The sequence below is a fragment of the Desmodus rotundus genome, chromosome 7 (assembly GCF_022682495.2).
Source record: "Desmodus rotundus isolate HL8 chromosome 7, HLdesRot8A.1, whole genome shotgun sequence".
NCBI classification, from domain to species: Eukaryota; Metazoa; Chordata; class Mammalia; order Chiroptera; family Phyllostomidae; genus Desmodus; species Desmodus rotundus.
This window is the reverse complement of record NC_071393.1, coordinates 136,303,525-136,330,416: the sequence shown is the minus strand read 5'-3', so window position 1 is coordinate 136,330,416 and position 26,892 is coordinate 136,303,525. Positions and strand designations below refer to the sequence as shown.

Genomic DNA, 26,892 nt, shown 5'->3' with positions numbered 1-26,892 from the left:
TCTGCGCAAGGGCACCTCCCCTGCCACCCTACAGTCAGTCACCTATCGTCAGTGACGGCCGGCCCAGACACGCTCCGCATCTGTGAAAGCTATTGAGACTTTGGATTGGCCACTCTCACTTTGACGTAACGATGCTTCGTCTCTGATTGGATTATCTGGAGCGGGGCTCTTGGCGCTCATTGGAAGAGGAGGCTGCGAGGCGGGACGGCGCGAATCGTGGAGCGCGCGCGAAGTGGGAGCTGCTGGCCAGCGGGACCGAGGTGAGCCGCGGCTCAGGGGGCGGGGGGCGAGGCCGGGCGAAGGACAGTGGGACAGCTGGGCACCGGCCCAGCGGGGCCCCGGCGGCGGGAAGGAGTCGAGCCGGCGAGGCAGGATTTGTGAGCGGGGAGAAGGCTGTTGTCGGGGCTGTCACCCCGCACGGGTAAAGGAAGCCGCCCGCCGCGGCCCCAATCTGGTCAGGACGGCAGCCCAGGGGCCGCGGGGGGCAGGTGCCCCCGGACCGTGCGAGGGCGGGGTGTTTTAGAGGAGACAAGGCGGGGTCAAGGTGATAGATGGACAACCGCGGAGACGGGCTGCCCCCTGGGAAGCGCAGGGGTGTGGTGGGAAGGTGGGCGCGCAGCGTTGCAAGGCCCAGGCCGGTCACCTGGATCAAGGGAGCCTCTGGGGAAGGGGCGTGCTCAGAGCTACGGGGGAGGATGGATCGGGGACTGAAGGAGAAGGGAGAAGACGGACAGGGTGGCCACCTGGATCACTGGTGAAAGCGCCCTCCCAGCAGCGGCAGGGTGAAGGAGAGCCCCCACCCCTGCCCTCGCTCCCTCGCGCCAGTCTGGAGAAGGGGCCGCTCCCAGCAGGGCTGCACACCCTGGGCAGGGGGGCCTCTGATGACTAGGTTTTGCCGTGTGGGATGAGCAGCCCCGCTGGATTGCTCACAAGCAGGCCAGGAAAGCTGGGGGCAGGCTGACACTGCTCAAGCGTTTAGGACATGCAGCCCTGCCCAGAACAGCGACCCTGGAGTCCCCCGTCCCCCTGCTCCAGGTGGAACATGGGACCAGCCTGCTGGCTGGGTAATGCCCTGGCTGGGGCTTGGGAGCCTTGTTGCCCTGGCAGGAGGCCAGCACTCTGAGCCCCAGCTTCCTCCTGCCCGGCAGCTGCCTCCCAGGTGTCAGACCAAGCAGCCGCAGCTCACACTGTTGTCCTGGGCACGGTCATCCTCCCCCGGGGCCAGCTCTGTGCCTCCCTGACCGGGCTGTACATGTGTGAGGCCTGGACCTCGAAGCTTCAAAAACCAAGCTAGCGTCCAGGTCAGTGCAGCACCAGACTGCGGTGCTGGGACCTGGTGAGCCAGCGGGAGCCCCGGCCATGCTGGTGGACGGATACCCCGACTTCAGCCTGAATGGCGCTGGCCTCGGCATCCGCACATGCCCTGCTGTTTTGGGGGCCTCAAGAGGAAGACTGAGAGGCTTGCAGGAGAGCTCCCGGGTGACCCCCGGTTGAGTGTGTGGCAGCCCACAGGCTGGGGTCCAGCCGCCCTTCCCTGGGGAGGAGGCCACCCTCGTGCTAGCCAGATGCAGTCTGTGTGGTCCTGCTTGGTGGTTGTGGAGGTGCTGAGCCCCGGAGCATCCTGCGAGGTCCCAAACGCACTCTCTCCAGGTTCCCCACGAAGAAACGTGGAAGGGGAGTTTAAGTGGAGGACGCAGAGCAGAGACACTGCACCTGAGCCCAGTGCCATGGATCTGCGCCCCTCGGCCCTGCAGGGGCGGGGACCCTGGGTCTCTCCCAGCCTTTGGTGCATGGACTGGGCCAAGGTCTCTGACCCCAAACAGCGGCCCTGACAGAGGCGTTTCCGCAGCCTTACCCCAGGGGTGTCCCTGCAGAGTGAAGAGGATGTGGGACACACACCTGGCCACCGCCACTGCCCCGCACGCCTCCCTGGCAGTCAGAGTTGACAGCGAGCACAGTGGAATTTGTGTCCCTGGAAGTTGTTCACCTTTGTGGTCAGCCCCCGAAGAGATGGATTTGGATAACTTGGAGCTGAACCCCAGAATTATCGCTGCAGTTAGGAAAGGTACCTTTGTCTGTGTTGGTGTAAAGTGTGCAGGGGTGGGCTAGAGCAGGTGCAGTTGCGAATTTGCACATCTACTCTTGTATCATTACTAATTATTGTCCTGCTTGTTTGTGTTACAAGTGCAAACCTGCCTTTGCCCACCCGAGTGTGAACAGGCACCCAGGTGGCCGGCCCGCCCCTGGCCCTCCCCTCCGCACACTCTTCCCAGGGGGCTGTGTGGCGGGCACTGGAACGCAGGCGGTGGGCTTTTCGGTTACATGTGTGTGTTTAACTGAAAGCACTTTCTAAAAGTTAGTTTCATTTTCATCGAAGCAGCAAACACGTTGCGAGTCTTCAGTGGTTTTGTATTTACTGCTGGGCGCTGGACGCCAAACCCACCACCTGTGGCCGGCGGTGGGTAGCAGCGGTTACGCAGATGTCCTGCAGGTGAGGCAGGCGGGCGCCCCACCGCCTCCCACAGCTGGGACACCCCGGGTCCTGCCAGCGCTCTTCTTTCCATGAGTCTGCGTTGATCCCAGCCCAAAGCTAGCTTGTTCGACTCGCCTCCCGAGTGCCCAGACCCTTTGGACACGTCACCCTGAAGCCCTCCCCACCCTGCAGGCGCCCACTAGCCATCCGCACCATCCACCACCCCCATGGCCGTCCTGCCTGGCCAGTAGGGTGGATATTTGTGGGGATTGGGCAGCTTTCCTTCCAGCACCACCCCCCTCAGGTGTGGTTTCCTGGTGGCGACTGGGTGGCGGCCGTGGCTCATGGCACGTGGGTGAGGCCCTTGTGCACATCTGGCTGTAGCGGAGGGGCGGCCCCCCAGGCCCTTCCCTCTGGTCCCTTCACCGGCACACACCACCCGGGACCCGAGGCATGGAGAGCAGGTGCAGCTGGGTCCCGAGAATTGGAGACATCACCCCTCGAGCCCCTGCTGTGGAGCCCAGTGCCACTAGTCTGGCCCGCCCTGTGACTTGTCCGTGTGCTTTCAGCCAAACTGAGATCCGCGGAGCAGGTGCTGCGCTTCTCTGGACCAGACCTGCAGAGGCTGACCGGCCTCTCCGGCCCCGACGTGCAGCACCTGCTGAGGACCGTCTCCTTGCGCCTTCGGGGAAGCAGCGTGCTCACAGGTGGGCAGGACGGCTGTGCTGTGCCCGGGGCCCCGAGGCTTCATGGGTCCTCCTCCCCGTCACCACAGCTCTGCTCCAGGCCAGGACCATGGGCACAGCCTCTGCTGAGGAGTGACCTCGGGGCACGGTGGATGGGGCCCTCCCTCCAGGGGTCAGTTTTTGGGCCAGAGGAGCAGAGCCAAGGCACACAGGCAGCAGGAGTGAGCGGGCCATCGGGCACAACCCTGCAGTGGGGAGGGGCCTCCTGGCCAGAGGGACCTGCCAGGGTCCTGGCAGCTGCCACCTCGTTGTCCCCTGGCTCCCTGCCCACGTGCGGGTCCAGTGCGGGGGCCTGATGCTGGGCCTGACACTGCACCCTCCCCAGCACTTGACCTGTACCTGCAAAAGGACCACTTCCCAGAGCAGCACCAGCGCCTGAGCTTGGGCTGCCCGGTGCTGGATGGGCTCCTGGGCGGCGGGCTGCCCCTGGATGGCATCACCGAGCTGGCGGGCTGCAGCTCGGCGGGGAAGACCCAGCTGGCACTGCAGCTCTGCCTGGCTGTGCAGTTCCCTCGGCAGCATGGAGGCCTGGAGGCTGGTGAGTGACCGCCCCTCTGGTGGAGGGTGGGGGGCCCGTCCAGTCAGCTTTCTGGGTCATGGGTGTGTTCTTGGCTGCTGCCCATCGGAGCTGGAACCAAGGGCCAGCCAGCTCCTGTAGTTGGCCTCTCTCTCTTCACATGGCTCTGAGACCCCTGCTTGGGGAGAGTGGCCAGCCCCCACCCCATGTGGAACCTGAGGTCTCCCGGCTGTGGGCCGGCCTGCAGACCCTGCACCCTTACCACACAGGTGGCCGCTCGCCCCTGGCCTGCAGGCCAGCTGGCCCGGAGGCAGAAACGCAGGGCGAAGGGCACCAACTTCTTCCTTGCTCAGAAGGGGCTCCAGCCCAGGCGTGGGTGTGTGGGGCGAGTGCATTTTCAAGGCTGCCTGTTGGGTCCCCGGGGCTAGAAAGTCTGGTGTGTTTTCTGCCCCAGAGTGGCTCTAGGTTTCTCTGAAAGTCCACGGTCCTGACACGTGGTTCCCATGGGGCTCCGAAGTCGATGGGACGCAGGGTGCGGCACACGTGAGCCCACGGCCGTGCCCATACCCCAGCCTGGCTGCCCCCTCACCCCGCTGTCAGACCTGCCGCTCTGGGGCCTGTTGCCGACCCTCACCTGTCCCCGTCACAGCTAGAGCCCCCCAGGGGGCATTGTGTGGGGTCCCCGTGAGCTCTGGGGAGCCCCGGCATCGGCACCTGCCGGGCACTCTGGCCACGTGGCTTTAGTGTGGGGTCTCCTGACTAAGGAGCGCCTGGGGGGCAGGCACCCAGCACCCTCTGCAGCGCCATCCATGCCTGCCTGGTGCCCAGGTGGGTGGACGTGAGAGCTGTCCGTTCACCCCTCCAAGGAGCTGCCATGAGCCTGGCCAGGTGGCTCAGGTGGTTGGAAACCAAAAGGTTGTAGGCTCGATCCCCAGTCAGGGTGCGTAAGGGAGGCAGCCAGTTGGTGTCTGTCTCCCCTCCTCGCTCTGTAAAAGCAATGAAAGAATGTCCTCGGATAAGGATTTAGAAAAAACACCGAGACTTGAGCCTGCCGGTTGCCGGCCCCTCCTGGAGCCTGCTGGGCGTGTGTGTGTCTTCTCTGGAGGAGTGCCCGACTCTGTGCCCGTTTCAAAGGCTGGGCGCTCTCTCTCTGCGGTGGAGCCGAGAGGCCGGGTGTGGCGTGGAGACTAGGCCCGCGCCAGGGGCCTGCTCTGTGGCGCTTTCTCCCGGTGGGTGTCCCTCTGTCTTTTTGACAGGACCCTTGGAGGCACAAGTGTCCGCGTGGATGCTGCCAGTCGACCCGCCTGGGTCGCTGCACGTCTGGGGCCCCCGGCCTGACCCGGGCTGCAGACCTGCCATGTCTCACAGCTCCGGGCTTTCCTCCAGTGGGGGTGTGAGGCTGGGCCGGTTGCAGGCAGGTGCCTGGACACCCCAGCACCCTCTGCTGGATGGACTCCTTCCCTGTCCAACTGCCCTGGGGTCTGTGCTGAAACCAGTGCCGTCCACATCAGGGCTCACGGCGATGGCCTGGGGTCTCAGCTGCTGGCGCTGTTTGTGGCCCAGATAGTGTCACCTGGGGGCTGAGGCCCGTGGAGGGAGGGGCTGAAAGTGGCAACAGGGAGCACGGGCCAGTGGTGCCCTGAGGGGACATTTCCAAAGGCCCTGGGCCCTGTGGCTCCCCAGGGGCCGTGTACATCTGCACGGAAGACACCTTCCCCAACAAGCGGCTGCAGCAGCTGATTGCCCTGCAACCCCACCTGCGGACGGACGCCCCGAGGGACTTGGTGGACAAGCTGCCGTTCGGGGACCACATCTTCATCGAGCACGCAGCCACCGTGGTGAGTGTCTGAGGGGCCACGAGCCACCCTCGCCAGTGCAGTGACTCCTGCCGGACGGGCCCCGCATTGGGGCACCATGGTTCGCGGCCTGGATGTAACTCGGGCTGAACTGGGCGTCCCAGACATTCTCTGTTAACTCCGTGCACGAGGGGCCGCGAGAACGCTCCCCTCAGGTCGCTGACCGCCTGGCTGCCCCTGGCCCAGCGGCAGCGGGGTGCAGCGTGGGCACGGGCTGTGAGCGGGTGGAGCGAGCGGTGGGCAGAAGGAGCCCAGAGGGAGATGCGGGGGACTGGCCCTGAGCCTGAAGCAAGCACAGGGCGGCCTCTCCCGCAGCCGGCTTCCCCCGCCTGAAGGGCTGTCACAAAAAGAACATCGTGTAAAGGCATATAAACTTTTAATTTTTAAAAAACTTTACAATAAAATACATCAACACACGCAGGGAAGGAACAGGGAATGGAGGCAGGGTCTCCCGGAAAGCTGCCCAAAGGGAGGCCGCTCCCACCCTACCACCTCCCGTCCCCCGAGCGTGGTGGGTAGTGTGACGGTGTGGCCGCGCAGGACGCGGGGAGGTGGGAGGGGTTAGTGCTGTGGCGCCCACACTGCAGGGCCCTCGGCCTCGGTGTCTGTGCCCTGGCCGTCACAGGGCCAGCTCTGGCCTCACAGGAGCAGCGTGGTCCTGCGTCCTCTGGGGAGGATGAAGCTTCACTGTGAGAGAAGGTGGCGGGTCAGCATCAGGCCACCAAGACCCGGCGGCCTTTCTACGTTTTGCCCTGGACTCAGATCTGGGGGGGGCAGGTCTCCCCCTCCCACCGGCGTCTGCTTGGATGCTGTGGGACGGGTCTCCCTGGCTGCCCCCACCTGCCTGCCTGCCCACCCCTGGTGCCCAGAGCCACCCGCGGGGCCGGGTACGGGACAGGACTCACGTTGAGGGCGTCCTCCGGCCCACTGCCGCTGCCGTCCTGCCCTAGGGGTTCTCCCGCACACGCCCTGGGGACGGAGCACAGGGCTGGGTTTCACCTCTTGACGAGGAACCACACAGGACAGCTCTTAGGACTTCCGAAGGGGCAGCTGGTGTCTGCCCCGCCCCCGGCAATGGGAGGACAGGGCCTTGCGGGGTGGGTGGGCCCAGCTCAGGGCACCTGCAGCCCCACCCTGGCCCCGTGCAGTGTCCCACTGTGCCACCTGGCCACAGCCTGGGGTCTCACGTCCCAGGCAGGGCTGGGTGCAGGACTGACCGGGACCCCAGCCCTGCTGCCTCCCTCCAGCCTCCACCAGGCTCAGGGCCATCCCAGGGGCAACTGACAGAGGCTCAGTGCCGGCGGCCACAAGCCCAGGCAGTCAGAACCAGGCGTGAGGCCCCGGCGGTCACACTGTGGCCCTGAAGGGAGGGGCCCCCACCGGGGACTTGGGACGGAAGACGGGAGGGCGCGGGGCCCTGGCACTCAGGGGAGGGGCGGAGGTGACAGCCTGGCCCTGGGCTTGCAGGACAGGCTGCTGGAGTGTGTGCGCAAGAAGGTGCCCGTACTGCTGTCGCAGGGCGTGGCCCGCCTGGTCGTCCTCGACTCCGTGGCAGCCCCTTTCCGCTGCGAGTTCGACGGGCAGGCCTCCGCGTGCCGGGCCCGGGCTCTGCAGGCGCTGGGGGCCGCCCTGCGTGGGCTCAGCCAGGCCTTCCGGAGCCCGGTGCTCTGCATCAACCAGGTGAGCCGCCCACCCCGCCCTCGCTGCGGGCCCCTCAGGGCAAAGCTCTGCTGCTGACCCTCCTCTGACCTTCCAGGTGACGGATGCCATGGAGGAGGACTCTGCGCGTGGACCGCTGGGGTGAGCAGGGCCCTGGGTGGGGGTGGGGGTGGGGCTGGGTCCTGGTGCAGGGAGTGACGGGTGTCTCCCCTCAGGGCCCCAGGGGAGCGCCTCGCTCCGGCCCTGGGCATCGCCTGGGCCAACCAGCTGCTCCTGAGACTGATGGCCGACCGGCACCGCCCCGAGGAAGCTGGGCTGGGCCGACCCGCCCGCACCCTGAGGGTCGTCTTTGCCCCCCACCTGCCCCCCTCGTCCTGTTCCTATGCAGTCACTGCTGAGGGCGTGCGAGGGATGCCCGGGACCCAGTCCTGCTGACACCAAGAGAGCCCCTCTCGGCAGAGCCCTCCCCGCACCAGGGCCCCTGGGTCGGGGGGCTCCGTGAGGGTGTCAGCTCGGACGGCCTGCCGGAACATGGGTCCCCACCGCGGTGCTGGCCCCGCAGGGTGCCCGCTGTTTCGGGGCCGCTCCCCTCCTCCCACTGCAGGGCGGATGGGCAACCAGCTGGCTTGTGGGAGGCTGGCCCTTCTGCTAGGAGGGCCCACTCTGGGCAAATGAGAGCATCATCCTGCCTGTCCAATGTGCCTCCCCAAGCCTGGCCTGGTGGGGTGTCTACCCTAATGGGGACGTGGCAGGACACCTGGCAGGGCCACCTGCAGGAGCTTCCCCTCTGGATGGCAGCAGACCTCCCATCAGCATGGGCCCTGCTGCACCGGGTACCAGCTCAGTGGACTTGAAGCCTCTGGTTTCAGGGACAGCAGGCCCGGAGCAGAGGACACAGCTTGTGTGTGTGTGCGGGCAGAGCCATCTGTCTTCATGCCTGTCCCTTCCCCCACCCCCACCCCCATCTGGACCTCCCGCAATGCCTGGGTGGGGGGTGAGGAGGGGCTCAGACAGACATACTGTCAGTGATCACAGCAGTGGCCCCTGGGCCCATTCACTAGTGACCTGCTTTTGGCCCAGCGGGGTCCTGAGAGGGGCCCACAGCCAGTGGACGCAACCCATACCCTCCCAGCCCCCAGGGCCAGGGACTTGGCCACCCTCCTCCAACTGGGGCACAGCCGGCCCTGGGGGAGGGGCTGTACATCTCTGTCACTGGCCAGCAGCCTTCTGCTCGGGCATGGTTCTGGGCAGGGTGACCCATTTGTAACCCGTCCCATTTCCAGAGTGGCCTGTGACCCTGAAGAGGGGAGAATGGCCGGTGTGAACTAGGAAGGGGTTGGTACTTTACAGACCCTTTCTGCAAAAGTACAGGGGACTTTATGACAGGAAATAGGACACTTTATTTTTGTAATTAAATATAAACAATTCCAAATGGTTTCCTAATTGAGTCAACACAATGAGAAACAACTGCAGCCCCAAGACCACAGACATCTAACAGATGACCCAGACCCCAGCCACCTGGGCCGGCCAGCCTCACGCCCGATTGCCCGTCCCACCGAGGGTCAGCGCTGCGCCACAGAAACTGCCTGCTTCCCATCCTGCTCGGTGCACTTTCGGGACAGGGTGGGGCACGCCATCGGGTGCAGGGACGACGCTGTCGAGGGCCCGCGTGGCCCTGCTCCAAAGTGCACACGACACCTTGCGAGGCAGCCAGGGACCCCCTGCGCCACTGCCCTGAGCTCTGCTCTGGCCTGCACGTCCGCAGCAACAGAACGTTCTACTGTTGGCGCTGAGTCCAGTTCCGTGATGTTCCCAGCAGCTCCTCGGTTCCAGAAAAGAACCCTCTGCACCCCTCCGGTGCTGCACAGACCATGGGCTGGGGAGCCCACCGCCTGGGCTGGCCCCCTGCCTTGGGGAGGGGAGACCCTCCGCTGCTGGAAGTCCCCTCCAGGGACTTGGGCCAACGGCCTGGCTCCCGTGGGGTCACCTCCCCAGCAAAGGAAAACACTGAGCAGGCGCAGCCGTACAGAAGTGAGGGGCAGACGGCCAGACCCAGAAGAGGCTCAGATTGGCCTGTTTCCAGACCAATCCCAAACTCAGAGACTGCCAACCCCCACGCAGCCCCCGAACACAGAGGCAAGCGACAGGCTTCAGACCTTTTGGCTTCTCCCCCTAAACACTCGGCACAACCGGCAAAAGGCACTGCGACCCCAAGGGGCCCCATGAGGGTCCTGTGTGATCGACGTTGCCAGCCCCTGAGTTCGGTTCCGCCGTGAGCCCCGACCTTGAGGCAAAGGTCCCCAGGAAAGTGTGGGTTTCAAAGGCACTGAGCCAGCGTCGTGGCTGTGGAGAAGCAAACCCATGTGGGGTGAAGGAGGCCCAGGGCTGGGACGCAGGGCACCAGGCAACGCCGCGCCACTGGGTGATCTTCAGAGCCACTGGGTCCCACAGGGACTCAGCTCTGTCAGGGGTGTCCCACAACCCACGGAGCTTCACTGTAATTCGGAAAGTCCATCCTCACCTACCCAAACCTGATGAACCTAACTGGGGTCAGAGGCCAAACGGCAGTGTGGCCAGGGGAGGTGGGCTGCAGGGGCCGTGCCAGCTGCGGACAGCAGAGGGGGCCATGAGCTGAGGCCAGTCCTCAAGGGAGCTAAGTGCACTGTCACCCAGAAGCAACCTCCGCCCTTAAGCTGGAGAGAACTTTTAAAGGAAGTCTCAGGCTCAGCCTTGCCGTGACAAACGTAGGTCCACACTCAGACTCGGGGCACCTCAGAGTGAACCCCAGGGAGTTCCCTGGCCCCCCACCACAAGCCCCCACTCCCGCTCAGTGCTATTCATGCAGAAACCCCTAGAGAGAAACAGAAGCTGGGTCCCACAGGGACGCCGCCGTACCCTTGCCTCAGAACAAACTTACTTCCACTAGCCCTTCACAAGGATGCCGTGTTTCAGAGCCTCGAGTCTAAAGAGGGGCTCCCCGAGCTCCCAGCGGGGATGTGCCCCGTGCACGCACCCCAGACGGTGTCGTCGAGAACCAATCATTCTGTCATCCGTTTAGCATTTCCTGCACACACAGGCTGGGCTTATAGACCCAGGAGGATCAGCCCTCAGGGGCGATCTGACAGGGGTCCTGCCAGGCCCACCCTGTGCAGCTCAGTGACAGGAAGAGACTCAGAAATGAAGCGTGTGCCTCCACAGGCGTGGTACGCAGCCAGGGATCCAAGGGTGGACATGGGGGCCCAGGGGACGGGGAGGGCGGCGGGCGGGCCCCACACAGGAGCAGGTACTGGGTATCTGAGGGCCTGCTCCCCGCCACCCCTTTCCTCTGCACCCCAGCATCTGCCTGCCCCAGGCCACCGGGTGCTTGCTGTCCAAGGGTGGAGTTCAAGGTTCCAGGTTCCTCATCTACAGCCTATCGAGCACTACGTTAATGGCGCTGGACTCGGGCTGGACTTCGGAGTCCTACAGGAAGTGCGCAGATCTGGGAGCAGCGGCCAAGTCCGAGCTGAAGCCGCCGCCGCGCCTGGCGGGTCTCACAGCCATGCGTCGGCAGTGCTCGGCCACGAGGACTGCAGACCATGCAACAGGACAGGGCACACCTCTGTGACGGTGGAGGTCGCCTCCCAGAGAAGGGAGCCAGCAGGGCCTTCCCCCCAGGGCGCGTGGGCTGGGGCCTGGCAGGGCCAGGGCCCCGGGGGCCCGTCTAGCTGGGCCTCGGGCCGCAGCGGGCCAGGTCCGTGTGGCTGGCACTCACAGCTCTTGAGTCTGCTAGACAGCTATTTCGTTCCTGCGTGAAAAAACAGATGGGAAAGTGCATGACCGGCACGCCCAGCGACACCAGCCTCAAGGGGGTCTGCGCGCTCCCAGCGACAGCCACACACAGCCTGGAGCTCAGGTGCGAAGGTGGAGCCCCAGGAGGGCTGGCCGTGTCCACCCCGGGCCCCAGCCAGCACTGACCCCGCCCCTTGTCACCCCCACTGCGAGGTCTGACAGTCAATCAAACGTCGGGGTCCCGGCTGCATGGGGACAACTGGGGACGCGCTGACTCTGCAGGGGCCCGGGGTCTGGTCACCACCCCACCAGCAGCAACTACGCCCCAGACGTTCCCTGGGGCACTCAGCTTGCTGGGGACACCTGGCACTTGGGGGCCTGACTGTGCCCAGCAGTCACTCCGGACATTGATAAAAACGACAGAAAATAAAAAGGCCATTTCCGACGGCAAACAGATGCCCACAGTTTTCGGTGTGAAGGAGACACACTCCCGCAAGACAGGGACAAAGTGCTCCCACCGCCACGTCAGCCCATCAGTCCTCCAGCGGAGTTTTAAATAGTTTTAAACACTGAACAGCAGCTTAACTAGACAGTAATTAGTCATAAATTTGTTACAGGCTGAAATTGCACAAATTAACAATACAGGTTAATAACTGGCCAAGTTTTGATATTTGTCAGAATATTTCACTTTAAGTACTGTATTTTTTCAGACTAGAAGATGCACTTTCCCCCAAACTTGGGAGGAAGATGGGGGTGCGTCTTACAGTCCGAATGGAGCTTCCATGGCTCACTGCAGGATTTCTGCTTTAAAGGGTGTTATTAAGTATTTTACATTTTTTGCTTCAAAATTTTTTTCCTGTTTTCCTCCTCTAAAACCTAGGTGTGTCTTATGGTCCGAAAAACACGGCAGGTCAGTCAGACAGGTTCTCAAGGTCACTGATCGCTTTCCCGAGAACGCTGACGCCGTAAGCACTCCCACAGTCCCCGAAGTTCCCAGCCAAGCTGCTGTGGACTAAAGTTGCTGCGGTGCCTCCGGTGGCTCCGCTGAAACAGTGGAGGGCAGGCCTGGGGCAGGGTGGGGGTGGGAGGGGCCGGGCTCCTTACTTGGAAATGGTCTCCGGCTGCCTTGCCGCCCACGTTTAGGACGTTCAGAGAGCTGGCGCGCTTCATGCTGTGACCGGGACACGGACATGCAAGGACAAGCGTCAGCACACGGTCAGCCGGGAGCAGGAGCACAGCAAAGCCACCCCGAGGCCTGTGGCCCTGGCCCTGTCATGGGGGCAGGGCCGTCCCCCCATCCTCACCGCGGACGGCCCAGACCTGCGTGCAGCACCCAGCAGGAGAGCGGTTTCTGTCCTCTAATAAAGTGACCGTCCCCCGAGACACCACGGGCGCATCCCAGGTCGCGCGGTCTCACTGCCTGAAACCCGCCCCCACGGAGGCCGAGAGGCTCCGCAGCGCCGGGTCCCCGGTAGGTTTCGGGAAGGGGCCTCAAGGACTCGCGCGGGACGCGCCACCCTGAGTGAGTCTTGTGAAGAGACTCACTTGAAACTCGCTGGTGAGACCAAATGCGTGAGCACACGCTCTGCACTTGTGTATTGTTCTACATTAGAAGTAAGAAAAAGTAACTTTTCATTAGTGAAATAACTCTGAATTATTTCTCTGCTTATAAATCAAAATTTAAAACAGATTTCACGACTTTACATTTAAAGAAATACAGTGATTCATAGATAAAATTTTTCTCCCACTGATACCTTTAAAACCCTAACGAAATACCGTGCAAATTACCTATAACCGGAATGGAAACTGCAGACAACCGTGTGATGAACTGTCACCACCCTCACCGCGCCATCAGACAGAGAGCCACCGAGCTTTTCAAGCTCCTAAAACCGCACGAGGGGTCTATGGCCCGAGGGGTCCGTGGCCCTGCTTCCTGGGGCACACGCAGGGGCGCGGCTGTGAGGCCGAGGCTGAAGGGTCAGCACACCCGGACTGGCGCAGGTGGTCGGAACCAGGGCACGCACCAGCCCGGCCCACAGCAGACACGGAGTTCTCACAGGATGAACTATGCCAGAGGCAAGGAAGTGTACCCCAAGTAAGACTCACCCCCAGCACGCCCCACCCGGTGCTGCCAGGGCTCTGACCGCTGTCTGCACCCGGACTCCGAGAACAAAGGGGAGTCGCCCCTCCGCTCCCCGCCTCCCGGCTCCCACTCTTCGGTTCCTGACCAAGTTGTTCCCAGAAAACACGTCTCAGCTGTTGAGTGCAACTCCGGTTCTGGAGCCGACACCCTCTGGGGCTGACACCCATACGTCACTGCATTTCTGATGGGAAACGGGACTCCACCTTCTGCCACACCCTTCTCACGCAGCCCTCCACAGAGGAGGAGGTTGGAGAACCCAGGTCCCACAGTGCACACAGGCGTCCGTGATCATTCTGTCACTCGATCGGCGAATGAACTTTTCCTAAGGAAGCTGCACACCCTTCCCCCTCAAACCCCTGTTCCCTACGAAACAAAGGCCGAACTCCTGTCCCTGATCCTCCCCCACATCCCAGGTCACACCCACACATCCTTCAAAGCCCAAGGTGCTTGAGCCTCGAGTGGCACCTGACTCACTGGGGTCACGCCCACAGGCCGCGCTGCTCCTGGAGCAGAGGTCGGCAGTTCCCCAGCCTGGTCCCCGCAGCAGCGTACGGCCACCCTGCACCAGGGAACCGGGACCAGGCCCAGCAGCACCCATGTCGCAAACACCCAGAACACATGCTCAACTCTGAAAGCCCCGGGGGAAGTTAATGCCAACTGTCCCTCCTACCTGCAAAGATTACTCCACTGTATGAGTAATTTTATGAGATGAAATTTCTAAATTTACTTAGTTTTTAAAAAGCTCATTAAGGTGTTGTCTCAAGTGAGACCACACAGGAAGCCGTCACGTGCAAGCGATGGGTCGGCTTCATCTCACTCCAGGTCAGGCTGAGCCCACACACCACGACATCTGGGAGAGACAGACAGGAGACGCGGCAGAAAGGGAGGAAAAATCTGAGCCCCGTCACCAGGGCGGGAAACCCCAGTGACAAGTCACCAAGGCAGAACTGGGCTCTGCATTAAAAACCGTCGGAACAGGAACAACCTCGGGACGACGCCAGGACCTGTGGGGAGCACACAGCCACCTCCACACGCCGCAGCCGCACGGGAGCGGACACTTTGCCAGCCCTGAGAGCCCACTCGGCTCCTCTTCAGCCCATGAGAAAAACGCTTCCTCTCCGCAAACCCAGACCCGCGTGCTGGACGCAGCCTGTTGCTCCAGCTCCAGAGGCAGCGCAGGACCCTGCGGCCCAGGTCCGTGTCCACAGGACAGCTGGTCCCTTGGGCAGGACGGCCGCGCCGATGTCCACCAGCTCACAGAGCTGCTGCAGAGAGGGACTGGCAAATGGTCTGGGAGGCCAGGCGGCAGCCCCGCACGGACACCAGACTGTCCCTCTCGCCATGCGGCCGCCCACAAGCAGAGGGAGGCCAGGCGCAGGGCAGGCTGCGACAGACAGGTCTCAGGTGAGAGCCCACCTGACGAGGCGAGCGCTGAGCCTGCAGCACCTGAACACAGTGGAGGGAGCCCCTGGGAACCCCTGGAAGGGCACCCGACCCTCCTGTTTCCAGGATGTTGCCCGAGGAACCTGGCCTCGCCATCCTGAGGGGTGGGGACTCTTACCCACAGGACTCAACCTAGAATCGCTTTTAAAATCGAGTTTTACAACCCGTAACAAGTAGGTGCCATTTTGAAAGAGCTTCACAGAAGGGCTGACAAAACCGTGTTTCTGGGAGAAATGTCTCCACAAACGGGGCTGTCTGCACCAGCAAAGACCCGGTACCACCAAACAGAAGGACGAGTGCCCGACCTCCACCAGCCCTCGCAACACAGAGTATCCCAGACCCAGACTCCCGGGTGGCGCCGGCGAGCTGCCCAACAGACCCTAGACCCACGGCCGAAGCCATCCGATGCTCGGAAAGCCTAGCTAGCTCCCAGTCTCCTGCACAAACTCCTCACGATCAAGTCCGGGCCTGTGACCCTTCACTGGGACCGTTTCCTGTCTGTACTGGCACTGCATGAAGTTCAATATCGTCACAGCTAGCTTTGCATCTTACAAGATTGAAACTAATTTTTTTTTTTAATTAAAATTAACTTAAAAGGATCTAAACAAATGCCAAGTGTTAGCAGAGGCACGCCCCTCTCAGGTAAAGGAGCTCACGTGCCCACGTCTGAGCCCCGCAGTCCTTGTCCCTGACCTGGCGCCACCCCCAGAGAACCCGACTTTCAGTGACGACCAGCCCCTGCCCGAGGCCTTGGCAGGGAGCTTCCCCCAGAGCCTCGGCCCCCCTGGGAGGAAAGCAGCGGGACGGGACGGGACGGTCCATGTCCGTGCAGGAGCAGAAACGCCACCAGGCATGGCGGTGGGCGGAGATAGTTACCCGGGGTCCTTGGACTCAGCCTCCCGGGAACTTCCGCCCTTCAGCTTCCTCACCAGCTTCTCGCTGCTGCGCCGAATGGAGGCCCGGAGTTTGCTGAAGGAGCCGCTGCGCCTTAAAGCTCCAGTGCCGTCCTGAAAGACACGGGGACAGGCGCGAAGCTGCAGGCGGCCTCCCTCCCCGCCCCAGGCAGAGCTGAGTGACCAATGGCACGCGGGCTTGACCCCTTGGGCCTGGAGGTCGAATCCTGCAGCACCGGACGCCTGGCCATGTGCGAGCCAGTTTCAAATAGAAACCTGTCCATTCTGAAGTTCGTGACAATTTAATGACCACGGAACCCTGTGAACATGGGGAAGCTCACACGAAAGTGACACCCCCCAGGAAATCAATGACACTGCTGTTCTGAAACGGAAGATCACGTCCACCAGGTCTCAGGAAAACGGAGGTGGGCTCCAGGGCCAGCACCAACGTCAAGTCCCCCATTTCACACACAGAGGCCCTGGACGCACAGGTCTGCCGCAGCTGCCTCTGCAACGACGTCACCTAAATGCCGTACGTAGATCTACTGTCTCCTCAGTGAGTTTCAGCAAAGTTTTAACCAAAGTTGATTATAAATGTGGTCGGAATTCTTCCTAAAATGCTCATTCTATACAAATACCCAAAACCCCTCAGACCTTGTAGAAAGCAAGGGAGACCGCCTGCCTCCGCCCCAACGACGCAGGAGGTCCAGAGGCACGCTGGGCAGTGTGCGGTCAACACCCAGGGCGGGGCGGGAGTCTCCGAGTGACCACTCAGGGAGGGGCCCAGCAGCCTGCCCGCGTCCCCGGAAGAAGCGGCAGGGTCCGAGCAGACAGACACCGAGACACCGTCGGCTGGAGTGAGTTTATTAGGGTTAGAAAGACACAGGTACACAGGTCACACGACAGGGGAGATTAGTAGAGAGAAGCAGAACTGCCCAGTGCTCACAGACCACACAGCGATGCCGCTGGGAGGGGGGCAGGGCCCGGCGGGTGGCCCCAGGGCCCCGAGGGCGCAGGCCTGGCGAGAGGTGGGGTCACCGTCATGCACGCAGAGACACCCGCAGGCCTGGCTAACTACCTTCACCGACGACGGGAGCGGCTGGCCCGTCGCTCCTAACTGTTAGGCTCGAACGTTACAAGCACGTGTTCTTATCGATACAGTTTACGTTGCTGAGTACATATCTGGGGAGCTACGTGCACACAGAGACAGGGGCCCCGGAAGGACAGCAGCGCCGAGAGGGAAGGCCCGTCACAGAGGTGCGGCTCTGACAGAGTCCTAGGTCGCTAAGCACGGCAGCCAGCACGGAGAGAGGCGAGAGCCGCGGGCGCCGCCGTCCTGCAGGAGACAGTAGGGCCCCACAGGGCGGCTAGGCCTGTCGGACAAACGGAGAGAGAAGCCCAGGTGAGACTCTCGGGGGAACAGCCCACGCCCTCGCCGCGCTGCACGGCCCCCAGTATCTCCAGGTGGTACCACCTCACAGCATTGCCACAGCTTTAGCTGGGGGACCCCTGCTGCGGGGGTCCCGCAGGGAACAGCGCTGGGCCCTACGCTCCCCTCCGTCACCTGGCCTGGGCGCTCCTGACCACCACTGAGCACATGGGTCAGCACCGGGCTGAGAGCCTCCTTGATACCTACTAGGAACCTGCTTCCCAGGAAGGAGATTCGGACACGGAAACCGCCACAGCGACCAGGAGAGGCTGCTTGCAGGCACAGCATGCCCAAGTGTTAAACCCCCTCACATCCCTCGACTGTGAGGTCTCCAGAATCGGGGCTGGGGGGCTTCCCCTAAACACTGACGTGTAAACGGTGCAGGCACTGTGGGCCTGGCACATCCTAAGCGTGCACTTGATGATCCAAAGCCAAGCTCATCACAGAAAGCAGGTTCCCACAGGCAGCCGCGCGCCCGGGGTCCTGGCGGGTGGAGCCCCCGACGCAGGGAGCTGAGCCCCCGCCCGGTCTGACTCACCATGGACGCTGAGCAAGTCACTTAACCAGCCCGAGCTTCATCTTTCTCATCTTTAAAATGGAAAAACAAAACTTGTTACCAACCCCCGTGAATACTGGGAGGACAAGAAAAACAGTTCTGGCTTCTCTTCAGAAAAGGGATGTTCAAATGTTAACGTAATTCCGAGAACAGCAATGCATTTCAACTCTTGGCGCTAACTGCAGTCCCCCAGGATTGCAGCTGAGTGTGGGGCAGTCCACTGAGGCTCCTGCCCCCGCCCCGTCCCAGCCGAGGGGCAGCACCAGGCTCCTGGGGCCAGTGCAGGGGTCCGCCCACCCCTCACACTCACCCCCTCAGGTTCTTTGAGAACCAGTGGGAAGGGCGGCCCCAAACCCGCACGAGCCAGACGGCCCCTATTCAGACCAGTGTCCAGGCTGGGGCTGCTCAGGGCCAGCAGCTACCACACTTCCGGGGCCAGAGCAACAGCAGGCATCTCGCAGAAAGGAGCCGCACTGGCCGAGAACGTGCAGTTGTCTTGGGCTTGAAGTGATTTGGTGTCTTTAACCCTTTGTATGCATTCTAGCTGTCCTCCTAATACCTTTTAAATAAAGATTAACCTACTTCTAGTTAACAGTACACAGGGGCCTCGGGCCACCCCAACAGGTGCAGCTGTGAACACGAGCACTCAATAGCAGCACAGCCCGCGGCTCCCATTGGACTCGCCGCCATCGGGAAGCCACGTGGGCGAGGGTACAGGGAGCCCAGTCTCACCCAGAGAGGAGCCCTCCGCACACAGCACCTGCGTCGTCAGAGGCAGGGCCACACAAGAGAAGAGGCGCAGACACGCTCGGCAGCACCGTTGGGATGTGCGGTGCGAGGAAGCCACCTCCTCAGACTTGAACCGACCGTCGCAGAGCCGACAGACGGGCGAGGCCAGAAGTGGGCTTCCTGGAACACCACGTCACCCACCACGTCAACCACCCGACAGAAACCTCCACGCCCAGTACTGGCAGGTCCAGCACCTTCCTTTCCTTGTGTCTGAAAGTAACAGCGTACAGCGGGCTCAGCTCCCACAGGGACGGCGACCCACCTCGGCCATGTGGCCCTCCTGGCTGTGTGAGGACCCCGGCCTCGGGAAGGGGTCCTGCCGCTGCCCCGCCGGAGCCCACAGCGCTCCCTCACAGCAGCAGCCTCTGGACTCTGCAAAGAGCACTGAAGTTCTCTGCAAAAGCTAATCTATAATCAGAACCCCGATGTAAAATGAAATCTAAGTGGCATTTTCTCACTAGAAATGTGTCACAAGCCCTTAGAATACAGAAACCCACCAAGAAGACGGCCGCTCCATTGCAGCCCACGGGGGCTGCACAAGGCGGTAGGGGTCTGGTCCCAACATCCCCCTGGTCCGACAGTTCCAGGCTGCGCCTTGCCCTGACCACACACACCCGGGAAGTCCCCAAGCACACGGGAACAGCGACCCCCGGGAACTCGGCCCCCACCGCGACGGCATGAGTGCCGGTCTCACCAGGCCGAGGACGGAGGTGGCTGCAGCACATCCATGTCTCGGCAAACGTGACCCTTAGACCCTTAGAAGGGGCTGTACCTGTTTGCACCTCGTCACAAGTGACTTCAAAGCCACCCAGGTTGCCCACTGCCTTGACTAGCCCCATCACAGGTAACAGAAGTGTGCTTTAGAGGTGGATTCTGCATACAGTTCGGGAGAGACCAGCACCACCTTCCTGGGACTTCAGAGCCTCAGGGAAGCCAGTCCGGGAGCTGAGGCCCTCCCATGAGGGGACAGTGGGCTGAGTCTGAGCTGTGGCCTCAGTGATGGGGATGCGAGCCCCACCCCAGCGCATCAGGGGTCCCTCGGTTTACTCGCTGCTCTCCCTGACTTCCCCTCATAAGTGGGTTCCTTCCACTGCCCCCAGTGGGCTCGGGAGCCCCTGCGCCAGGCCCCGGCTGAGCCTTGTGCCCAGGGATGGACTGTGTCCAAGACAGAGAGCCACCAGTGCCTCAGCGTCCAGCAGGAAGGTGTCCGAGGCCCAGCAGGTGACACCCTACAGGACAGTACGTGCGGGGTGGGGGACGGGGAGTGAAGGCGCCCTGTGCACCTGGACGGGCAAACACCGCTCCCTCCTGGGTGTCAGTGACTGTGTGACCACAGGACTTCACAGGCAGGCTGACCCAGAAACACTGGCTCCAGAGAAGTCCCTGCAGAACTGCCCTCAAGGGCAGGAGCAGCTGCACCCTGGTGGCTCAGGAGCCGTGAGGAAGGGACCTGCCCTGTAGGAAGCACGTGGACGGGAGCACCCTGGGGAACACAGCGCAGGCCAGGCCGGCAGGGACAGGAGTGGGGACCGCTGCCCAAGGGCGAGCGGTCCCAGCAGATGCTGACTGGCTGTCCTGGCACCGGAAAAACCAAAGCAAGGAAGCTGCCAGGCAGGCAGCCCTGAAGACGCCCTCCCTGGCAGTTCGGACGCTGATGTTCTACACAAAACGTCTGCTCCGCAGGCAGATCTCCACCAACTTGCTACGGCTGTCGAAAACCCCAAAGAATGAACAGGTTTTAAAATATAGGTAAGAAGACCCAAAACCATTAGGCAAAACACCTGCACAACGACAACTCGAAGTGCTCTCCTGCAGCTTCAAACACACGGGCGGCACCCCGGAGGCGTGCCCACTCCCCCGCGCGCGGCCCGCGGCCCTCAGCCCTCGGGACGGAAGCTGCCCACCGGACCCTGACGGGCTCCAGGAGGAGTGTCCCAGCACCCTGCGCTCTCTGGCGCCCACTGGGCCTGCTGTGGTGAGAACTCCCGGAAGCCACGCAGTGAAGCGCAGAGGCCGGCCAGGAGCCTATGTGCCTCCGACACAAGGATGAGTTCTGGACCTGGAACCTGGGGTGGGGGACAGTGAGAGCCTCGAAGCCCTGGACCCCAGGGGCTCAGGACCACGGTGGGACCCAGGGAGCCGCCGAGTGTCCCTGCTCCTGACCTGTCCCTTTCTAGAGATGGGCTCGTCTGATAAATAACCCCCCCCCCCTTCAGAGCATTTAGGTCAATTTTACAAACCCCACAGCAGCCTGGTCAGTGCAGTCAGGGGCACTGGGTTAGCGAGGAAATGGGTGAGTTAGAAAAGCAGGTTAGTTAACTGCCACACCAGCTGCGGTTAACAGGAAGCCTGACCACCAGGACACTCAGTCAGCATCTGGCGCTCCCAGTGGAGCCGAGAAGGACGTGACCAGCTCGGGCAGGAGGTGAGGACGTGCACAAGCTCGGCTGGGACGAGTTGGAGGGGAGCGGGCCCATGGTGGACGGGGCTGTGGGGGGGGGGGCTGCGCACTGTACTTACCCCGCTCCACTCTACGCCCATACTCACTTCCTCCCCTCCGTCAGGGCCGCTCTCGTACTTGACCGAGTCCGCAGTCAGGCTCTCCCGGCTCCGGCGCTTCTCTGAGCTCTCGGGGTCACCCAGCACTTCGGCCACTCTCTGCTTGTGTGCCATGTCCAGGCCCTGCAGGCGGGGGGGGGGGGGGGGGGGCGTCAGCACGGGGGCTGTGAGGGCTCTCACTAGGGAACAGCAGAGGTCCTCACGCCCTGGAGGGAATGGCCGCAGGGACCCTCGTCACTGCACCGGGGAGATGGCGCCCACCCCCGTGTCAGTGGACCAGACCGAGCCCGGGGCGAGGGGCACTGCAGCACCCACGCAGGTAGCGCCGCACACACAAGCCTGATGTGGGCGGGAGGACGCGAGCCAAGTGCCAGGACGCAGGTGGGACGGGGCCCAGCTGGCGGGTCCACGGGCCTCGGTTTTCTCAAGGTTTCCACATCTGCGAAGTTCCGTGGTGAGGTCCTGGGGGGATGCCCAGTGCAGAACCCTTCCACGCTCACTCTCTGGGGGTTCACACGCCCAAAACACAAACAGGGCCGAAGATGCACAGATGGCTGTGTTCTCAGCACAGCACTCGGAACACCAGCCAGACCCCGGCAGGTGCAGGGCACCGACAGCCACACTCGCAGCAGGTGCCGGGCAGCAGCACGTGGCCGTGCCTCTTTCCTTCGCACCACCACCCCCGTGCCTGCAGTCACGCGCGGCAGCCGTGTCCCATCATTTCGGTCCACCTGGCGGCCGAGGAGCGACACGCTCCGTGGTCCCCATGGGCTCCCACAGCCGTGTCTCAAATGCAGGCTCTTGTGAACGCCACACCTGTGCCCACTGCCCCGTCCTCCTCAGGGGCCGCGTGTCCTGGACATAGCCCTCACCCTGCAAACTGGCCACTTCAGGGCGAGCATCCGGCCTTCTCCCCATGTTTTCTGTACAAGCTGCGATTTGGCATGACTAGCCCATCTCAGTGAACAGAGGAAAGAGCCTCAGGAGCTTGTGGCTCTTCATTGCCGCACGTCCCTCACGGCATGCCAGCTGCTTCCACATCCAGCCCCTGGGGCAGGGGGTCGGCACTGCCACCACGAACCCACGTGCATAAGCACCGCCAGCCTGCATCCAGGGGTCGGGCTGTGGTCTCACCGACTTGCTGGAGAGCATTTGCGGTCTCGCCCTCGCCCCCCACCCCCAGCACCCGAGGGCTCTCGCAGTCACCCATCGCTGACGGGCACAGGCCCTGCTGAGGCCCTGCTGCACCTGCCATCGCGTGCCCGCCCCCATCTACAGGACTCGGCCATCCTTCCACATTGCCTCCTCTTGCCGGGACCTCACGCTGAGGGGTGCCCTATGCCCTATGTGCCTAATGCAAGAAGGCTGCCCAGCCACACGTGGGTGGGGCCAGCAGCTGCAGCAGGGGGCTTCCTTCAGGCCCGGGCTCCAGTGCTACTGGCCATGAATCCGGGGCTAACGTTAAGTAAGGTGTCTTTACACAGAAATACACACAGAATGAAGCCGGATTGGCCAGCCAATGACAGCGGGGCCAGCGGCTCACAGGGACCTCACAGGAGAAGCTGTGAACTCTCATCCACCGCAACTAGACGGGCTGCGACGCCCGTGAAGAGCCACCGGCAGTGGCACCTGTCCGAGCACCTGTGCTCAGCTGTCTCGGGAGCCCGCCTGGGAGTGGGACTTGGCTTCCATCCAGCGGACCTCCCACCAGCAGCGCACGAGGGTCCCAGGCACCCTTTTTCTGGCTCGTGCTCTCTACCTCTGCCACCCCAGGGTGGAGTGGCCGCTAGCTTGGTCCATACTGCCCCTCCCCGCCCCCCCGTAGGAATTCCGAGGCTGCGCGCCTCCCCCACGTGCCAGCACACATGTCAGCCGCCTTCCCAGAGACCTCCTCCCCGCCCTGGGCCTCTGCTCGCCTGTCACACATGGTCCTTCTGTCCTCGTCCACTCTGCACACAAGACCCACACATGAGACCCGCCTCAGACACAGGCATCCCACATTCCGCCCATCCCGTGGGTGTCTCCGTGGTGCCCACACATCTCCGACGTCCGTGACACAAGCCCATCGAGGCCTTCCCTCACTGCTCGTGCTGGTGGCGTTGCGTTTGCGGAGCTCATACGACAGAGCACCGTCTGCGTGAACTGAACTGGTAAGGGTGTTCTCTCTCTCCATCAGGGCTTCAGGGAGTCACGGAAGAGCACCAGGAGCCTCAGAGTTGGGGGGGCAGGGGAGCCAGAGCAGCAGCTTCGGACTGACCTGTTTACGGGACCTCATGGCCGCTTCCTCCAGCGTCTCTGCAGCCTCAAACTTGCCCTGGCGCCGGTAAAGCGCCCCGAGGTTCTTCAGAGTGGTGGTGACCGTGGGGCTGCAAGACAGAGTGTGAGGGACGACTGAGCAGGTCTCAGAGAGGCCGCTGTCCCCAGCATGTCGTCTGAAGGGCTGGCAGCTTACGTTGGGCAAAAAATCCTTTAAATTTCTACAGCACATAAAATCACAAGCTCCTCTGTCTCCAGCATCCCCTGCCCACCAGGGCTGTGCGGGCGAGGCCACCACGGGGGCCCTGCGCTGGCCGCAGCGCTCTATCAGTGGGAACGTCTGTGGGGCTGACTGGTGGCCGCCACGCCTCCTGGAGCGAGGGCGCGCCTACGTCTGGAGGACGTGCAGGGGACAGAGCGGACCTGAGCCCCAGCATCGACAGATGGACACAGGGAGCGTGGCAGGGCCAAACGCTGCCCCGCACTCCCTACCAGCAGCCGCACTGGGGCTGGTTCACTCCCCGTGGCCTCTGACGCAGTGGCCCAGGCAGGGGAGGCGGTCACAACCCTTGTGACTCTTGCATGTTTGTTAAGCGCTGTGGGGCACCCAGATGGGGGTCACCTGAAACAGGTGACGGCACACGGGGCCTTACAGGGGACTCAGTGTCCAGACAGGAAGGAGCACAAGCTGCGTCCCTTTCGTTAGGAGCACACAGGCATCGGAGGGCCTAGCAAGGGAGGCAGGGGAGTGGCTCCCAGGGCAGCCCGAGGGGGCTCACAGCGCCCTCTGCAGGCACTGAGGCCAAGCGAGGGCAGGGGGTGCAGCTTAGGGTCTCCCCACGGCGTTCCTCCGTGCGTTTAGCAAACGCCGGCTCTCGAAGGTCTGCGGGCCTGACTGCTCTGCAGCTCCTCAGACTAGGCCCCTGCCCCGCCATTTGGGAGGTAGCCTTGGACAGAACAGCGTGCGGGGACAGAACCCATATGTCGCCCACACTGCGGTGGCCGTCCTCAGTGTCTCTGACTGGAATTGGGGGAACCAGACAATGCAAGACAGCCTGGGGGCCTCCGCGCATTCCCAGGTCTGCTGCGGCTGCCCAACACAGTGCCAGCAGCGTCCCCAGCCAGCTGTGTACCAGGGGACAGACGTACCTGTCGACTTTGCAGGCTTTGTACCAGCCACCGTACTCGCCGAACGACGGCCCGTCCTTCTGCTTCCCCTGAGTCAGAACAGGTCGCTGCAGGTGAGCAGGTCTCCGGAAGCACCCCCCGCCCCCGGGAAAACCCTCGGGACAGCGCGCTCTTACTTTGCACTCTTCTCTCTCTTCCGCGTGCATCCAGATGGGCTTGTTCTCGTCTGCAGAAGGAAGCACAGCCCTGTGAGCAGGGGCTGGCGCGCTGCAGCAGCCACAAGGTCCTGCTGTTTCCCACAATCCTGCTCAGATCCGACTCCTCACTCCTGGGCAGGGATGCTCACAGGGAGGACACCCCACCCAGAGCACAACACGCAGGCGGGGGCCATCTCGTGTGCTCGGTGCTCAGAAGATGTGGAACCCCATGTACCAGCCCTGGCAGGCAATGGCAGCACACGGGCCATCGGCTGGTCCCCACCATGACACCCCTGCAATGCTAGAATCGGCACACGACACTTGGGCTCCAAAGTCCAAGAGACCCTGCATTATACAGAAGTCTAATGAGAAGGGATGAATGTCGGGAGCAAGAGCAGAAGAGATACACATCAATGTTCCTGTAAAGTCTCCTTAACTCGCCCTGGCTGGGGCGGCTCAGTGGACTGAGCACCGGCCTGCAGACTGAAGGGTTGCCAGTTCGATTCCCAGTCAGGGCATGTGCCTGGGTTGTAGGGCACATGGTCCCCGACTGGGGGTGCGTGAGAGGCAACTGAAGTATGTCTAACATATTGATGTTTCTCTCCCTCTCTTCCCTTCTCTCTAGAAGTAAATAAATAAAATCTTCAAAAAATACATAAAGTTTCTTTAACTTTTGCGAATGCTCACACACACCGCCCATCCAAAGCTTCTAGACAACGCACGTGCCTGCGGCACGGAGTGTGGCTTCAATCCCGTACGCCAACAGCACAGGGAGACGACACCGACAACCTGAGAGGGGCGCACGGGTGACTGCACGTCCCCACCCAAGCACCTGTTAGGGGCTCCGGGGAGAGACCAGGCGCCCACACAGTCCAACCACCCGCCAGCTGCCAGACCCTGGGCAGTCACTCGGCGTGGGTGTCCCTGCCCCTAGAGTAGGTGACGTCTGACCCGCTGCGGAGACTGTTGAGAAAGTTAAATGGACGTTCACACGTGAGCCACTGAACGGACACACCAGATGCATCCCGTCTCAGGAGAAGAGTGAGGTGTGGTAAACGACTGGGTTTCTGCTGCGCTTCCGTTCGGGTGCTTTCAGGGGCAGGGGCGTGGGGCTGCCCCTCTCGACTGGCCCCGCAGCACTTCCTTGCAATTCGGTTCTTTCAGCACAGGCCTCAGGGAGAGGGCTGAGCCCCGACAGCCCCGTCAGGACTGCTGGCTCTGCGAGCGTGCACGGCAGGCGTCGACGCCCTGAGTGCAGCTGGGGTGCCACCCCCACGCCCTCCGCGGCCTCACTGCGACGCGGAACCGGGCCGCGGAGCGAGCGCAGGGGCCGTGGGCACGAGCCCTGTGCAGAGCAGGACCGAGCATGCACACTCCGCCCTCCTTTTCACACTCGTATGGAGGCGAAGTCCAAGTGTAGGAAAACTGCTTTCGACTAGAACCCCGCTAACTGGACCGCTTTTAGCATAAAAAAGCCAGCAAATCACCAAGAAACCAGGGCTCCCGAGGACAAGAGCCTTAGGAAGTGGCCCAGGGTCCCCTCAGAGCAGGCCACTGCGTCAGACAGGAGCAAGCAGCCCCCCCCCCCCCCCCCCCCCGCCCACGCCTGCCGCGCCGTGCTCTGATCAGAACGTCCTGGTCCGGGTGGTAACAGAGGCAAAAACCCACACTTTCCAGAAGTGGTTTCCAGAAACCCTTTCTACGGAAGAAGAAGTCCGTGCACTGAAACCCTGTCTCCCGAGCCACCCGCTCTACGGTCTCCTGCCCCTTCCCGAGGGCCTATGCGACACCCGCCGCAGGAGAAGCGAGGGCCTGCGGGACACACACAGTGTCTTGCCGAGCAACCGGAACCCCGGAGACGGTTCACCCCAGGCCGTGTGCGCGCGCCGGCGGCACTCTGCGGGGCAGACAGGAGCCAGGCCGGGGCCCTTCAAGACACAGAACCCAGAGGCCTGGGGTGGGCGACGAACGTGCGTTCCTGACAGGTCCCGGCCGGCGTTTTGAGAACCACTGGATTACAGAACATTCTGGAAAGCCTGAAAGATTCTGGGAGGTTTTCTAGAACTGTACATCGGGTTGTGGCTGAAACAAGTGTGGGCCCTGCAGAGGGCAGCACGGAGAGCACGGGGCCACGGCCCAGGGCTCGGAGACGTGGGGTGAGGACGCAGGGGTGAGCCGAAGAGCCCTCGGCCGGGTCGCGACCTGCCCTCTAAGCGCTGTGTGGGAAGTCGTTTCTGCAGGTCCAACACATGGCGCCCCGAACCCCCGTGACAACAGGGGGCACCGGCAGGGTCAGGCAGGTCACGGCCGCACAGCACCCCACCCCAGCACCCACTCGGCAACGGGGCGCTCCTTACCGTCAACAGACCCGAACTCCCGCTCGTGCGCGCGGGTGAGGATCTCCTTGTACAGCGCTTCCGCTTGCTTGAACTTCCCCTGCTTCAGGTAGCAGGAGGCCTTCAAGTGAAACACAGCAC

General features: G+C 62.7%; 2 protein-coding genes across 9 annotated transcripts in view; one reads left to right on the top strand and one right to left on the bottom strand.

The window, feature by feature from the left end:
* The first annotated feature begins 13 nt into the window (after positions 1-13).
* XRCC3 (X-ray repair cross complementing 3) lies at positions 14-7,763 on the top strand. The gene is made up of 8 exons (XM_024568109.3): positions 14-260; positions 1,875-2,065; positions 3,043-3,180; positions 3,545-3,757; positions 5,420-5,574; positions 7,060-7,272; positions 7,349-7,392; positions 7,467-7,763. Exons 2-8 carry the CDS (start codon positions 1,885-1,887, stop codon positions 7,684-7,686), a joined length of 1,164 nt encoding a protein of 387 aa, XP_024423877.3. The 5' UTR covers positions 14-260; positions 1,875-1,884; the 3' UTR covers positions 7,687-7,763.
* KLC1 (kinesin light chain 1) overlaps positions 5,956-26,892 on the bottom strand; it is a 40,373-nt gene continuing 19,436 nt past the window's right edge. For 2 of the 8 annotated variants that reach the window (XM_053928579.2, XM_053928578.2), the window contains exons 9-16: positions 26,773-26,872; positions 24,395-24,444; positions 24,240-24,307; positions 23,092-23,200; positions 20,796-20,957; positions 15,485-15,615; positions 12,127-12,193; positions 7,710-11,038 (exon numbers count right to left, since the gene is read on the bottom strand). In XM_053928579.2, the coding sequence (XP_053784554.1) occupies positions 10,955-11,038; positions 12,127-12,193; positions 15,485-15,615; positions 20,796-20,957; positions 23,092-23,200; positions 24,240-24,307; positions 24,395-24,444; positions 26,773-26,872 (771 nt within the window). In that variant the 3' untranslated portion in view covers positions 7,710-10,954. Of the gene's footprint in view, positions 6,280-6,497; positions 6,562-7,709; positions 11,039-12,126; positions 12,194-15,484; positions 15,616-16,349; positions 16,875-17,468; positions 17,519-20,795; positions 20,958-23,091; positions 23,201-24,239; positions 24,308-24,394; positions 24,445-26,772; positions 26,873-26,892 lie in introns of those variants that run through there. The other 6 variants (XM_053928581.2, XM_053928580.2, XM_053928582.1 and 3 more) reach the window with 6 other exon arrangements.